The sequence below is a fragment of the Sciurus vulgaris genome (assembly GCF_902686455.1).
Source record: "Sciurus vulgaris genome assembly, chromosome: 2".
Classification (NCBI taxonomy): Eukaryota; Metazoa; Chordata; class Mammalia; order Rodentia; family Sciuridae; genus Sciurus; species Sciurus vulgaris.
Window position 1 is genome coordinate 62,866,840 of NC_136462.1, and position 16,721 is coordinate 62,883,560.

Below are 16,721 nucleotides of genomic sequence, written 5' to 3' on the forward strand. Positions count from 1 at the left end.
GGTAGAGCGCTTGCCTAGCACGTGTAAAGCACTGAGTTGGATTCTCAGCACCACATATAAATAATGAATAAAATAAGGTCCGTCAACATCTAAAATCAAAAAAGTTAAAAAAAAAGAATTAAGTCTATAAAACTTCTAAAAGGAAATAAGTATGTCTTGTGATCCTATATTAAACAGTCATTTCCTGTACCTGATACCAAAAGAAAAGGAAAAGATAAACTGGGCTTCATCAAATTTTAAAATTTTAAAATGAGGAAACAACCCACAGGAGAGAAAACATTTGTTAATCATACATCTGATAAGCTTTGCATCCAGAATACATAAAGGTAGAACTTAATACACAACCCAATTAAAAACTGGGCTAAGAAGCAAATAAACTTTTCTCCAGGAAAGATATACAAATGGCCAATTAACCACAGTAAGATGCTTTATTAGCCATCAAGGAAATGCATCATTAGCCATCAGGGAAATGCAAATCAAAACCACGATGAGAAACTACGTTAATACCCAATAGAACTGTTATTTAAAAAAAAAAAAAATACAGTAAGTTTTGGGAAGGATATACAAAAGTCAGAAGACTCACAAACTGTTGATGGGAAAGTAAAGTGGTGTAGCCATTGTAAAAAACTGGTAATTCTTTTGTATGTTAACACAAAAATTTGTATATGAATATAATAAGCATTTACTATTTATAACACCAAAAGTGGAAATAACTCAAAATGTTCATCAACTGACAAAAGGATATATAAATTGTGCTATGAATATTTGACAAAAAATAAGTTAATTCTGATACAGGTTATGAATGAAAGATCTCCTTTGGAATTCAACTCCTAAGTTGAATTGTTGATCTATATTTAACATCACTCTAAGAGAAAATCACAGAGAACCATATTTATACAATTGCATTTATGTGAAATGTCCAGAATAGAACACTCTATAGAAATAGAAAGACGTTATCTTATGTCTTTGGGGTGGTACATACTGGGTGAAGGGTGATAGCTAAAGAGTCCATGGCTTCTTTTGGGCATAATAAAAACGTTGGAAAGTTGATTGCTACGATGAATGAACAACTCTGAGAATATACTAAAAGTCATGAATTTATACACTTTAAATCGGTGGATTTTATGGTATGTAATTGTAACCCAATAAAGCTGTTGGAAAAAAAAAACATACTTGGGAATAAATATAAGAAAAGATGTTCAAGTCGATAAATTAAAAAGGTGTAAAACAGAACTGGGATTGTGGTTCAGTGGTAGAGTGCTTGCCTCACATGCATAAGGCACTGGGTTCAATCCTCAGCACCACATAAATAAATAAAATAAAGACACTGTGTCCATCCACAACTTAAAAGGAAAAAAAATTTTTTAAAAGGTGTAAAACAATTTTTTTGTGGGGTGGGTGTGGGGGGACTAGGAGTTGAACTCAGGGGTGCTTAATCGCTGAGGTACATTCCCAGTCCTTTTTATTTTTTATTTTGAGGCAAGGTCTTGCTAAATTGTTTAGGGCCTTGCTAAGTTGCTGAGGATGGCCTTGAACTTGCAATTCTCCTGCCTCATCCTCTCAAGCTGCTAGAATCACAGGCATATGCCACCACGTCCAGCTGAGAGAAATTTTAAAAGACATAATAAACAGAAGAATATATACCACTGGGATAAGAATTCAACATTATAAAAATGTCAGTTCTTTCTAAATTGATCTATATATCCAACAGAATCCCAAACTATTGACAGGTTGTGTGCATGCTTGTATGTGTATGTGCATGTGTGTGTGTGTGTGTGTGTGTGTGAATGATTTAAAATGTATACAGAAAGACTAAGTATCATGGGAACCAAGCAATTCTGAAGAACAAACTTGGAGGTTTACATTATCTGATACTTATAAAACTATAGTAAACAAAAAAATGGTACTGTATTGCTAAAAAAAATGTTTTAAAAGACCAAAAGAACACAAGATACTACAGAAACAATCTCACATATATTCAGTCACTTGATTTAAGATGACACTATAGAATAGGGAGGTCTTTTCAATAAAGGTGAATAATTAACTTGATATCCATATAAAAATTTAATACTGACATATTCTTCCAATTATCCCATCATGGATTCAATTCCAAATGGATCAAAAACTGTAATGAACCAAATTGTGTCTCCCACAAATTCCTATGTTGAAACTTGAATCCGCATTACTCCAAATATGACTACTTCTGGAGACAGAGCCTTTAAAATTGTGATTAAGTTAAAATGAAGCTGTTGGGGAACCCTTCCAAACTCATTCTATGAGGCTAATATCACCCCAATAACAAAACCAGACCAAGACACATCAAAGAAAGAAAACTTCAGATCAACATCCCTGATGAGCATAGATGCAAAAATTCTCAGTAAAATTCTGGCAAATCACATACAAAAACATATTAAAAACACAATTCACCACAATCTAGTAGGGTTCATCCCAAGAATCCAAGATTACTTCAACACAGGGAAACCAATAAATGTAATTTGTTCACATCAACATACTTAAAAACAAGAATCATATGATCATCTCAATAGATGCAGAAAAAGCATTTCACAAAATACAGCACTCCTTCATGTTCAAAACACTAGAAAAACTAGGGATAGTAGGAAAATCCTCAACATCATAAAAGCTATATATGCTAAACCCAAGGCCAACGTCATTCTAAATGGAGAATGAAAGCATGTCCTCTAAAAACTGGAACAAGACAAGGATGCCCTCTTTCACCACTTCTATTCAACATCATCCTTGAAACTCTAGCCAGAGCAATTAGACAGGAAAAAGAAATTAAAGGGATTAAAAAAAAAAAAAAAAAAAAAAAAGAAAAGAAATTAAAGGGATATGAATAGGAAAAGAAAAACTCAAACTATCACTATTTGCTGATGACATGATTCTATCTTGAAAGGATCCAAAAAATTCCACCAGAAAACTTCTAAAACTCATAAATGAATTCAGCAAAGTAGCAGGATATAAAATCAATACCCATAAATCAAACATGTTCCTATACATCAGTAATGAATCCACTGAAACAGAAATTAAGAAAACTATCCCATTCATAGTAGCCTCAAAAAAAAATAAAATAAAATACTTGGGAATCAATTTAACAGAAGAGGTGAAAGACCTCTATAATGAAAACTACAGAACACTAAAGAAAGAAACTGAAGACCTTAGAAGATGGAAAGACCTCCCATTCTCGTGGATAGGCAGAATTAATATTGTCAAAATGGCCATACCACCAAAAGCATTATATAGATTTAATACAATTCCAACTAAAATCCCTATGACATTCTTCACAGAACTAGAAAAAGCAATCATGAAATTCATTTGGAAAAATTAAAAACCCAGAAGAGCCAAAACAATCCTTAACAAGAAAAGTGAAGCAAGAGGCAACACATTACCAGATCTTAAACTATACTACAGAGCTATAGTAACAAAAACAGCATGGTATTGGCACCAAAACAGACATGAAGACCAAGGGTACAAAACAGAAGACATAGAGACAAACCCATATAAATACAGTTATCTCATACTAGACAAAGGCACCAAAAACATTCACTGGAGAAAAGATTGCCTATTAAACAAATGGTGCTGGGAAAATTGGAAATTCACATGTAATAAAATGAAGTTAAACCCCTATCTTTCATCCTGTATGCAACTCAACTCAAAAGTGGATCAAAGACTTAGCACTAGAACAGAGACCCTGTGCCTAACAGAAGAAAAAGTAGGCCCAAATCTTCACTGTGTCATCCTAGGAACTGACTTCCTTATAAAGACTCCCAAAGTGCAAGAACTAAAATCAAGAATCAATAAATGGGATGGATTCAAACTGAAAAGCTTCTCAGCAAAGGAAACAATCAATAACATGAAGAGAGAAACTACAGAATGGGAGAAAATCTTTACCACATGCACCTCAGAGCACTAATCTCTAGGATATATGAAGAACTCAAAAACTGAACACCAAAAAAACGAATAATCCAATCAATAAATGGGCTAAGGAATTGAACAAACTCTTCACAGAAGAAATACAATCAATCAACAAATATATGAAAAAATGTTCAACATCTTTAGCAAGTAGAGAAATGCAAATCAAAACTAAGATTTCAGGGCTGGGGATGTTGCTCAGTTGGTAGAGTGTTTGCCTTGGATGCACAAGGCCCTGGGTTCAATCCTCAGCACCGCAAAAAAAAAAAAAAAAAAAAAACTAAGATTTCATGTCACCCCAATCAGACTACCAATTATTAAGAATACAAAAAACAATAAATGTTGGCGAGAATGTGGGGAAAAAGGTACACTTATAATTGCTGTGGGGAATGCAAATTGGTACAACCATTATGGAAAGCAGTATAGTGATTCCTCAGAAAACTTGGAATGAAACCACCATTTGACTCAGTTATCCAATTTCTTGGTTTATACTCAAAGGTCTTAAAATCAGCAGATTACAGTGATGCATCCACATCAACGTTTATAGCACCTCAATTCCCAATAGCTAAACTATGGAACCAATCTGGGTGCCCTTCAACAGATGAATGGACAAAAAAAATGTGATGTACATGCATGTATGTACTCACATATACAACAGAATATTACTCAGCCTTAAAGAAGAATGAAATTATGGCAGTTGCAGGTAAATGAACAGAGCTGGAGAATATCATGCTAAGCAAAATAAGCCAATCCCAAAAAACCAAAAGCCAAATGTTTTCTCTGATATGTGGATGCTAATTCACAATAGGTAGGGAGGTGGAAGGGAAGAATAAGAATTACTTTAAATTAGGTAGAGGGGATTAATGGGAGGGGAGAGGGTATGGGGATAAAAAGGATAGTAGAATGAATCAGACATTATAACCTTGTGTACATACATAACAACGGGTGGGATTCTACATCACTTATAATCTGAAGAATGAGAAATTATACTCCATTATATTTGATATATCCAAATGCATTCTACTGTCATGTATAACTAATTAAAACAAATGAAACAAAAAAATATTTTAATTTAGAGGACAAATCAAGTGATTATTTAAGCCTTTTGTCCATTTTTCCTTTGGGTTTCTATGTTTTTCATATTGATTTGTACAAAGAGTTTATATATTTTAGATGCTAGTTCCCTAATGGTTTAATTTGTTATAAATGTTTTCTCTCACACTGGATTTTCATCCTGTGATGTTTTTGTAAATGCAATTTCTTAATTTTAATGAAGTAAAATTGACCAATCTTTTCTTAAAAAAAAAAAAAAATGAAGCTGTTGTAATGTGTCCTCATGCAATAAGAATAATACCCTTATAAGAAAAGACCGTTTGGATACAGAGATGCCAGAAATATGTGAGTGCCCATTCCATGTAAAGACATAGCAAGAAGGCAACCATCTGTGAGCCAGAGAGAGGCCACAAATGAAACTAAGTGAGTCAGTGCCTTAAATTTTGGACATACTGTCTATGGATCTGTGAGAAATAAATTTCTATATTTAAGCCACTAAGTCTGTGATACTTTATGATGGTAGCCCTAGCAAACTAATACAAAGACAAAATAAAAAGGAAAACAATTAATTTTCTAAAAGATAACACCAAAGAATATCTTTGCACCCTTAGAAAAATTTCTTTCATCAGGAAACAAAATGCAGTTATCATAAATAAATAATTGACAAATTGGTTTATACTAATTAAGAACTTCTGCTTTCCAAGGTAGCATTTGAAATAAAGTAAGCCAGAGTGGAAGAAGATATTTGCAGTACATATATTTAACAAAGGACTTATATCTAAGATACAGAAAAACTCCTACATAATAAAAAGAATAAAGACAACCATACCTTTAAAAACGTGAAAAAGACTTGAAAAGACGACTTTACAAAAGAACACCAAAATAGCCAATAAATACAAAGCAAGGCACTCCGCCTCACTAGGCAGAGAAATACAAACTGAATCTACAATAAGAAAACATCATACACCTAACACGATGGCCAGAATTAAGAAGATGGGTTAAGCACTGAAGTTAAGAAACAAGAGAACTCTCATACTCTGCAAATTAAGCATTACTAATCTTAAATTTACATAGTAGTTACATTGAAAAATAGCAAGTTCCATGAGTGGCACACGCCTGTAATCTCAGTAACTTAGGAGTCTGAGGCAGGTGGGTTGCAAGTTCAAAGCCAGCAACTTAGCAAGAACCTGTCTCAAAATAAAAAGGACTGAGGATGTTGTTCAATAGTAAGGTACCAGAGTTCAGCCCCCAGTACCAAAAAAGAAAATTAGTTCCATGACTCTAATATGAATGTTATTTTCAAAAATGTCTTACCTCTTTTTGAACAAGGCTAACTTTTTCAAGTAGTTCACATTTTTCTTCAATTAGTTCAGAAAGTCTTAGAGCAAGCTTTTTTTCTCTTCCTTTAAAAAAAAAAAGAAGACGAAAGAAAAGGAAAGAAAGGTCAATAATGTTATGAATGAATTATTTATTATAAGTTTTTAAATTATACTCAACAAATGATGAGATCTAAAATAGAAAAAATAGCTTACCCACATAAAGGCGGCTTCTAACCTGAAACAAATTTTTAACAAAAATCACATTAAAACAAACATACATTCAACTAAATCTAATTTATTTAATTTCTACTCCCAACTTAAAAACAACTGCTTTCTTACTACCTTACTATAAACATGAGTTAGCCAAGAGTTCTACCTCCAATGAGGAAAATGCTACATATTAAAGTCCCCCTAATGAAGAGTCACATTGTGTATTATCATATTAAAGGCTTTGAAACACCTTCACTACTAAGATACCTGTTTCATTTCACTTAACTCATAATTTCATAAACATATGTGGCCCTAAAACAAACTATTTCAAAAAACCCCTTTAAGATGCCCCCTAATGTTAATATCCAAAATAAAATGGTCTAAGAAATGTTACCATAGGGTTATAGATCTGGATTGACTTTAAAGAAACCACAAACCAAATATTTTTCTTTTTTCAGCTTTTTCTCTCTCAAATAATGAGAAAGGAGCACTCTGAGGGTTGAGGTAACATAACCAAGTAGAAAAAATGAAATGGAATTTAGATTACCTACAGAGCATATATAGATGTGAAATGAAAACAGCCAATTTAAAAGACAAGGTATAGTGAATGGATACAGATAAAGAAGAAAGTAGGGAATGAAACAACAAATTGAAGAACCTTCTCAAAAGATGACAGAATCGGGGCAGGGAATGGAGTTGTAGCTCAGTGGTAGAGCGCTCACCTAGCACATGGGAGGCACTAGGTTTGATCCTCAGCACCACATAAAAAATAAATAAATAAAAACAAAATACACATTAAATAGAGACCATGGAAAGGCTGAAAAATACGAGGATGGGAAAAGACATCAACTATCACTCAAAGTTAGTATGGCTCTCTTAACATTGGATATAAGAAGTCTTAAGACAAAAGTATCATTAGCGTGATAGAAGGTCACTAGATACTGACAGGTTTCAATTTACCAAAAAGATACAGCAATTCTAAACATGTATATACCTAATAAAATATTCTCAAAATCTACAAAGCAAGAATGAATGGAAAAACCAGAAAGTGATAAATCCATCCTAACAGTGGAATGTGGTCTACTTCTCTTCATTTTTGGTTGATGTAGGAAACAAAGAAAAACAAAAATATAATTCATGAACAATACAATTAGCCAATTAGCTATCTTTTTTCAAATATTCTTTTAGTTGCAGGTGGATACAATACCTTTATTTTATTTATTTATTTTTATGTGGTGCTGAGGATCAAATCCAATGCCTCACATGTGCTAGGCAAGTGCTCTACCACTGAGCTACAACCCCAGTCCCAATTAGTAATCTTAATCTAATGTGTGGAAACAATGATACACATGTATCTTTCAACAATAATCAATGGAATAGAGTGCAGTGAAGATTCCCATATATATGAATTCTAATATATGAAATGGAAGATGAGCGGGGATAAGGACTATTCAATATATGGGGGGTGGGGCATAGTTATTCATAGAGTAAAAATCTTATACTGAATTCCAAACCTAAAAACTTTAAAAATGAGAATTACTGTACATCAGAAAAAAATTACAAGAAAATGAAAAGATACTTCATACTGGGACATTTGCAATACACATAATAAAGACAGTATCAAGAATATATAATGAGGGCTGGGAATGTGGCTCAGTGGTTGTGTCTGCCTGGCATGCCAGAAGCCCTGGGTTCAATCCCTAGACCACAAATAAATAAAGATATACAAGAGTGCTTCCTGCTTTGTGTAGGCACATGTGAGTAAATAACAAAAAAAAAATTTTTTTTTAAAGTATACAGAATGAAATAAGAAAATAACAAACTATTCAATAAAGATCTTAGCAAAAGACATAAAAGATTTCCAAGAAAAACAAATACATAAAGCTAACAAATTTATTGGGAGAGAGTTCATGAGGAAATTCAAATCAAGACCATGGTAAGATCCATTTTATATCTACTCCAATGATAAAAATCAAGAATTACAACAATACATGTTAGAGAGAACATGGATCAAATGGATCTGTAGGATCTCTTATATAGGACTGGTGGAAGTATAAAGCAGTACAGATAATGTAAAAAAGAATTTGACATTACCTTTTAAAAGTAAAACTTTCATATGTCTTATAATCAAATAATCTCATACTTAGGTATACTTCCAAGAAAACTCTTACAATAAGAGACCTAAATCAATAACACAGCAGTACTGTTTATAATAGAAAAAGGTTGGAAATAACCCAAATGTCCAAGGGGCCGTTAAAAGTACAGATGAAACTATAGTATATTTTTTAAAATTTTTTTTAGTTGTAGATGGACACAATACCTTTATTTTATTTATTTATTTTTATGTGGTGTTGACAATCGAATCCAGTGCCTCACACATGCTAGGCAAGCACTCTAGCACTGAGCCACAACCCTAGTCCCTATATTATATTTTTATAATGTGATATTCTACAGAAATTAAATAGAAAATAATGATGAATCTTTTTTTTTTTTTTTTGGGGGGGGGGGTGTTACTGGGGATTGAACCCAGGGGCATTTTACCACTGAACTACATCCCCAGCCCTTTGTATTTAGAAATAGGGTCTCACGAAATTGCTAAGACTGGCCTTGAACTTGCAATCCTCCTGCCTCAGCCTCTGGAGTTGCTGGGATTACAGGCGTGCATCACTGCATGCAGCAAAGCATAATGAATCTTATCAACATAAGACTGAAAAAAAGCTCAAAATATGACATATGGCATGATATCAAGTAAAATTATATACTATACTTTTAAAAAATATGATATCTCCAAAATTTTTAAAGGTAGGTGACATGAGGGAGGATTACCTAAATGTAAGTGACAATGTTTTTTATTCCAAGTCAGGTGATACATTCACAGATATTGGAAAAGGGAGGAAGAAAAAATGAAGAAATAAATAAAATTAGGGGTTTAATATTAGTGTGTAATACTTATATAAAGAAATTCTTTAAAATTTTTATACAAAAAAACTCCTCTGAATACAGTTTCTAGTAGTCATTCATATAACATGTGTTACCACCAAACTACAACCTGTTCATTAAAATAACAAATATGTTTCTCATACTACTAGTTCAGACTCCAGTCAGAATGAACATTCTCTTAGTATACACTAGTTACTTACAGATTGAAAACTTCTCCACAAAAACAAGAGAATAGCTAAAACTCCAATAGCTGCACAAATCACCAACTCCCAAGGAAAGCCGTAAGGATGAGGGCCTGGTCTCATATCTTCAGGCAATGCTGCTACAACCTTCAAGAAAAAAAAAAAAAAAAAAAAATTAAGTCCATAAACCCGCATTTTCAACAATAAGTATTGATTACAAATATAGATATAAGTACATGTGTTCAACTCTATTAATATCCTTTTCACAAAATGGGCTGCCAGACTAACACCAAACAGAAGGTATCCAAGGACATTTTTCTGGCAACTTTCAACCATTATCACCAAGTGATGAAAAGCATCACAGTGAGATGCAAAGATTTTCAAACTGGAGTTCAACAGAAATGCCTCAGACCTTTCAAGGATGAGAAGCAGCAAAGAAAGAAGCTGTGTGACCTGGATTCAGATATTCTTTCCCTCATTTCAACCAGTTTAGATTTTATCTATTGAAAACACTGGATTCCACGTAAGATTTCCCGGGGGGGGGGGGCAGGACAGTGCAGAGGGGATTCAAAAAGGATCCACAGCATTAAAAAAAAAATTAAAAAAGTTTGAAAACAACTGAGCTTCAGCTTGAGGTTAGGAATGTGAATATCTCTATAGGTCCCTTCTCTTATCTGTAACTAGAATAATGTAGTTTTGAGCACAAATAGGTACTCAATAAAAGTTAGCTATTTCTATTATCTCTCCTCCAAAGACCATCCCATGGCATTTCTACATTACTTCTCTCCCCAGCAGGTCTTCAGCACAATATAGCTTAAGGCTGTTGCAGCTGCTTTTCTATATTTCATTTTTCCTTGGGTCAGATCATAACTCACCCTTATCCATGGAGTTTTCTGTTTTTTATTAGTAGACCCCAGATATTATATGATCCCAAGTAAATGAGAAAGACAGGAATTTGGAAAAAAGAAAAACATCCTTTCAAGAACAACCTGAAATATGATAGATTTGATTCTTTCCAGGCTTCCACCCAAAACCTCTATAACTAATCTTCCCTTTTTTGGCCCTTCTAGAAAAACACTCTTTAATAGCTCTTCTCCTCTCCCAAATCATTTTTGAACTTGAATCTTTAAGCACTCCTTCCAAGTTGCTATAACCCATATCAAATAAATGTGATTATACTTCAAAAAATATCCCTTTACCCTGATCTCTGTTTTTGCCTCTCCCTAAATTACCTCAATTACCAGTTCAAGAAAATGTGGTATCACATAATCAATCATAAAAATACTTAGTTCTGCCTCTAGGAAAAAAAGACATTCAGTACACAACACTGGGAAGAAAAGAATTTCTCTTCATGGTTTACCTATTCTCCAAATATCTTATTTTCAGATAACTTATTCAATACGTAGGATAAGCACAACCTCACAAATCTATCAGCCAAGCACCAGGATACACACTTCTAATCCCAGTCACTCCAGAGGCTAAAACAGGAGAGCACAAATTCAAGCCAGCCTGAGCAACTCAGGGAAACCCTGTCTCAAAGTAAATTTTAAAACAGGCTCTGTGGTAGAGTACCCCGGGTTCAATTCCTAGTACTGAAAAACAGAAATCTAATAATCAATATGATTTCTTCACACTATAACATTTTAAAGGGTAATTTCAAAAGCACCTCTCAGGTCAAACATGGAATTTTCTTTAGTACTCTGATGTTTCTTAAATTCAATAGCATTTTATAAGCTATTCTATTCTAAAAGAAGATAGTAAATTATAGGCTAAATCTTTAAGCTGTTTTTATCTGGTAGACTTTGGAAAACTAAAGAAACAGTCTAAATAGTCATCTCAGATTCATTGCTCTTGTCTTAATCATTGTGGCTTTCTTATAGGGAATTTTTCACACTTAAATTTTAACTACAACACAACATCCTAACTCACAAAAATACAGAAGGAATAATGATATTGATCAAGCATGAAAAAACATAACACATGTGATCTGGTGACCTGGTCATAAATATCAGGTATGATGGGTAACCCTCCATGAGTAACCCGCCATAAAATATAAGTGTTTACCCAAAGAAAACAAAAATATTCCATTCTCAAACATAAATTCTAAGGGAGTTCAAGACAAATTATCTTTAAAAAATCAGTTAATCATATTAATAAAATATGCTTAGATTAAATTAAAATTATTTTTATTCTACTTTAAATAAACAATACATATTAATAAAATGTAATAGAATACCAATGTACTTGAGAATACTTGATTATGATTACAGTGCAAAGCTCCAAAAAGATACAACTCTCAAAGATATAAAACTCAAAAATAATTCTCCTTTTACATATTAGTCATGCTAAAATAATGAAGTTTTTTCTTCTTGTAATTAATTATAAACCACAGAAGAGTTTCAAAGAGGAACTAGTTAATTCATTATTCATAAGCAAGTCTGGAGGAAAAAATTTTAATTTAAAAAATTTAATTTTCTTAGTTTTTTTTTTTATTTTACATAAATGTAAACTGGTTATCGTTTTCTTAAAATCTCCCTTTAAAAAAGAATCAAAGAACTTTAGTTCCAATTGGCCTAAAAAACAACATGAAAACAGTAAGAATTCAGTCTGAACAAGGTAAAATAGTTCTGCAAAATGAATAATTAACTCCTGAGGAGTTATTAATACTCAGTTATCCATTTATTAATTTTATATTTATTGACCAGTTAAGTCCCAGCACTTTTTTTTTTTTTTTTTTTTTTGATACCAAGAATTGAACTCAAGTGCACTTGACCACTGAGCCACATCCCCAGCTCTATTCTGTATTTTAGAGACAGGGTCTCACTGAGTTGCTTAGGGCCTCACAAGTTGCTGAGGCTGGCTTTGAACTCACAATTCTCCTGCCTCAGTCTCCTGAGCCACTGGGATTACAGGCATGTGCCACCGTGCCCGGCATTTCAGCACTTTTTTAAAAAAGCACATTTCCCTTTTAATCTTACCGTTTTCATGTCTTAATTACCACGATCATGATAACTTACAAATCTGTGACTCCAACTCTGAGTTTTATAACACTGGTTTATTGAGCAAATCTACTTGGATGTCTTGTAGAGAGTTTACTATGGAGAAGGACAATATGCTACAGTCTATGTTCTATTGAAAAAGGAAAACTTCCTTCAAATGGTTATGGTATTCCTTGATGTAAGGAAGGAGGTAGTCATTTCCAAAATCAACAATCTAGATTAAAAAGGATGTAGGAAGACCTCTAAAAGGAAACCGATATTTGATCATAAACTAGTAAAATCCTACCTCAATTTCTGTCATCCTCTCTTGGTACCAGACTTTAAGGGAAAGATGAATGCTAAAACAGTACCTAGCACAATGGTTTGTTTATACACACACACACACACACACACACACACACACACACATACACACACTACCAGGTCCTAAAATGCAACAAAGCCCAGGAGCTCTAATGAATAAGTCATATCATGTAAACTGGATTTTCCATATCTTATCCTCTTTGACTTCTAATTCTTTAGTATACAGACATTAAGTAACCGTTTGTTTACTTAAATATTTGGGTTTTTTTCAACTATGTTATGAAGAACTAGTGCTAAATAAAAGGCAGAACAGGGTTTCAAATTTGGAAAAATATTTTGGTAACTCCTTTTAAAAGACAACCACATAAAGCAATAATTATATGTTGATAGGCACACAATATATAAGAATACAAATGGTTATAATAATAGCATAAAGGAGGAAAATAGAGCTACAGAGGAGAAACATTTTGAAGTAGGTTACATTAATCAAAATTGACTCTTATAATTCAGCAAATGAGAAAACTATAACAAGGATCTAGGCAGTTGGGTTCTCTGTCTCATGAATTCAAGAAATGAAATCCATAGACACAAGAGTTAAGAGCAAAGTAACAGGATTTATTAGAATAATAGAAAGATATAAGGGGAGGGATCTCTTTCCCCACAAGACAGGAATGTTAATGGGTCTGTTGTCTAGGGGTTTTTAAAACCATATGTGATGGCCCAGCACAGGTGATTGGTAGGGTGAGGGAAGCCAATCAGAAGTGAATAATTTCAATCCCTTATTTAAATAATTAACAGGACAGGTCTCACCTAGTCGTTTTTGACATGTCTATTAGAAAAAGGAAGCATTTCATGTAGGGGTCTGCTTATGGTCAGCCACTACTAGGGATAACAAAGGAAGGGCTGTTGTGGTTGCAGCTGTGAGGAACAGAAGCAGGTGCCCTAGGTCAGAAGAAGGCACTAGCAGGGAGAAGTGAATTACAGGATGTCTTTCAGACTCAGTATCTTTCAGGTTAGCATGATGTTCCCCTCACTTACTGCCTTATCCTGCCTGTACAAGGGAGATCTATCTTTCTGCCTCAAAATGGCAGAAATATCAGTAATTACAATAAATGTAACTGAACTAAAAACTCCAATTAAATGGCGAAGACTGTCAGAAAGAAAACAAGACCCAAAAATATGCTTTCTATAAAAGATGCACTTTTGATTAAAAGATATGTGATATATGAGTTAAGTAAAAGAATGCAAAAAATCTTATTCTATACAAACAGTAGCAAAAGGACAGCTGGAGTGGCTATACTGATATCAGACAAACCAGACTTTAAAATAGAATTTGTGCCAGGCACGGTGGCGCATACTGTAATCCCAGTGGCTCACGAGGCTGAGCAAGAGGATCATAAGTTCAAAGCCAGCCTCAGCAAAAGAAAGGTGCTAAGCAACTCAGTAAGACCCTGTGTCTAAATAAAATATAGAATAGGGCTAGGGATGTAACTCAGTGATCCAGTGCCCCTGAGTTCAATCCCTAGTATCCCCCAAAAACAAACAAACAAAAAAAAAAATTTGTTACTAGAAACAAAGACATATATTTTACCTAATAAAAGAGTGAAAAATACAAGTAAAATCACAAAATGAACTAAAATCTGATAGAATTAAAGGGGAAAACAGATAATTCAATAATAATTGGGAATTCCAAGATCTCAATTTCAGTAATGAAAAGAAGTAGACAGTAGATCAGCAAGATAACAGCAAACTGGAATAACACTATAAACCAACCAGATCTAACACAATAAGCATACTCCATCCAACAATACCAGAAATCACATTCTTCTCAAATGTACATGTAACATTCGTTTCTTCAGAAGACACAAGTCAAGCTATAAAAAAAAGTCTCAGGTTTTTTTTTTTTTTTTTTTATTGTAAACAACTGGGATACATGTTGTTTCTCTGTTTGTACATGGCGTAAAGGCATACCATTTGTGTAATCATAAATTTACATAGAGTAATGTTGTTTGATTCATTCTGTTATTTTTTCCCTTCCCCCAACCCTCCCACCCCTCTTTATCCTCTATACAGTACTTCCTTCCTCCATACTTGCCCCCCTCCCTAACCCTAACTCTAACCCTAACACTAACCCTTCCCTCCCCCCCATTATGTGTCATTCTCCACTTATTAGTGATATCATTCGTCCTTTGGCTTTTTGAGATTGGCTTATCTCACTTAGCATGATATTCTCCAATTTCATCCATTTGCCTGCAAATGCCATAATTTTATCATTCTTTATGGCTGAGTAATATTCCATTGTATATATATACCACAGTTTCTTTATCCACTCATCAATTGAAGGGCATCTAGGTTGGTTCCACAGTCTGGCTATTGTGAATTGAGCAGCTATGAACATTGATGTGGCTGTATCTCTGTAGTATGCTGATTTTAAGTCCTTTGGGTATAGGCCAAGGAGTGGGATAGCTGGGTCAAATGGAGGGTCCATTCCAAGTTTTCTAAGGAATCTCCACACTGCTTTCCAGAGTGGCTGCACTAATTTGCAGCCCCACCGGCAATGTATGAAGGTACCTTTCTCCCCACATCCTCGCCAACACCTATTGTTGCTCGTATTCTTGATAATCGCCATTCTAATTGGGGTGAGATGGAATCTTAGGGTGGTTTTGATTTGCATTTCTCTTATTACTAGAGATGTTGAACATTTTTCCATATGTTTGTTGATTGCTTGCAGATCTTCTTCTGTGAAGTGTCTATTCATTTCTTTAGCCCATTTGTCGACTGGATTATTTGAATTCGTCAAGTAGAGTTTTTTGAGTTCTTTATAGATTCTGGAGATTAGTGCTCTATCTGAACTATGATTGGCAAAGATATTCTCCCACTCTGTAGGCTCTTTCTTCGCTTTGCTGATAGTTTCCTTTGCTGAGAGAAAGCTTTTTAGTTTCAATCTATCCCAGTGGTTGATTCTAGCTTTTATTTCTTGTGCTATGGGAGTCCTGTTAAGGAAGTCTGATCCTAGACCAACAAGGTGAAGATTTGGACCTACTTTTTCTTCTATAATCTGCAGGGTCTCTGGTCTGATTCCGAGGTCCTTAATCCATTTTGAGTTTAGTTTCGTGCATGGTGAGAGATATGGGTTGTTTCATTCTGTTGCATATGGATTTCCAATTCTCCCAGCACCATTTGTTGAAGAGGCTATCTTTTCTCCATTGCATATTTTTGGCACCTTTGTCTAGTATGAGAAAATTGTATTTATTTGGGTTTGTGTCCATGTCCTCTATTCTGTACCATTGATCTACCTTTCTATTTTGGTACCAATACCATGCCGTTTTTGTTACTATTGCTTTGTAGTAGAGTTGAAGATCTGGTATTGCAATACCCCCTGTTTCACTATTCCTGCTAAGGATTGCTTTAGCTATTCTGGGTTTCTTATTCTTCCAGATGAATTTCATAATTGCTTGCTCTATTTCTGTAAGGTACGTCATTGGGATTTTAATTGGAATTGCATTGAATTTGTATAGCACTTTAGGTAGTATGGCCATTTTGACAATATTAATTCTTCCTATCCAAGAACATGGAAGATCTTTCCATCTTCTAAGGTGTTCTTTAATTTCTTTCTTTAGTGTTGTATAGTTCTCATTGTAGAGGTCTTTCACCTCTTTTGTGAGATTGATTCCCAAGTATTTTATTTTTTTCGAGGCTATTGTGAATGGGGTAGTTTTCCTAATTTCTCTTTCTGAAGATTCATCACTTATGTATAAAAATGCGTTGGATTTATGGGCATTGAT

The 16,721-nt window shown here is 34.0% G+C and overlaps 1 protein-coding gene across 16 annotated transcripts in view; it reads right to left on the reverse strand.

Annotated features, from left to right (window-relative positions):
* MIA2 (MIA SH3 domain ER export factor 2) overlaps positions 1-16,721 on the reverse strand; it is a 112,249-nt gene that overhangs the window by 55,365 nt on the left and 40,163 nt on the right. For all 16 annotated transcript variants that reach the window (XM_079119483.1, XM_079119482.1, XM_079119481.1 and 13 more), the window contains 3 exons: positions 9,653-9,781; positions 6,516-6,537; positions 6,298-6,386 (listed from right to left, as the gene is read on the reverse strand). In XM_079119483.1, coding sequence (XP_078975609.1) covers positions 6,298-6,386; positions 6,516-6,537; positions 9,653-9,781 — 240 coding nt within the window. The remainder of the gene's footprint in view (positions 1-6,297; positions 6,387-6,515; positions 6,538-9,652; positions 9,782-16,721) is intronic.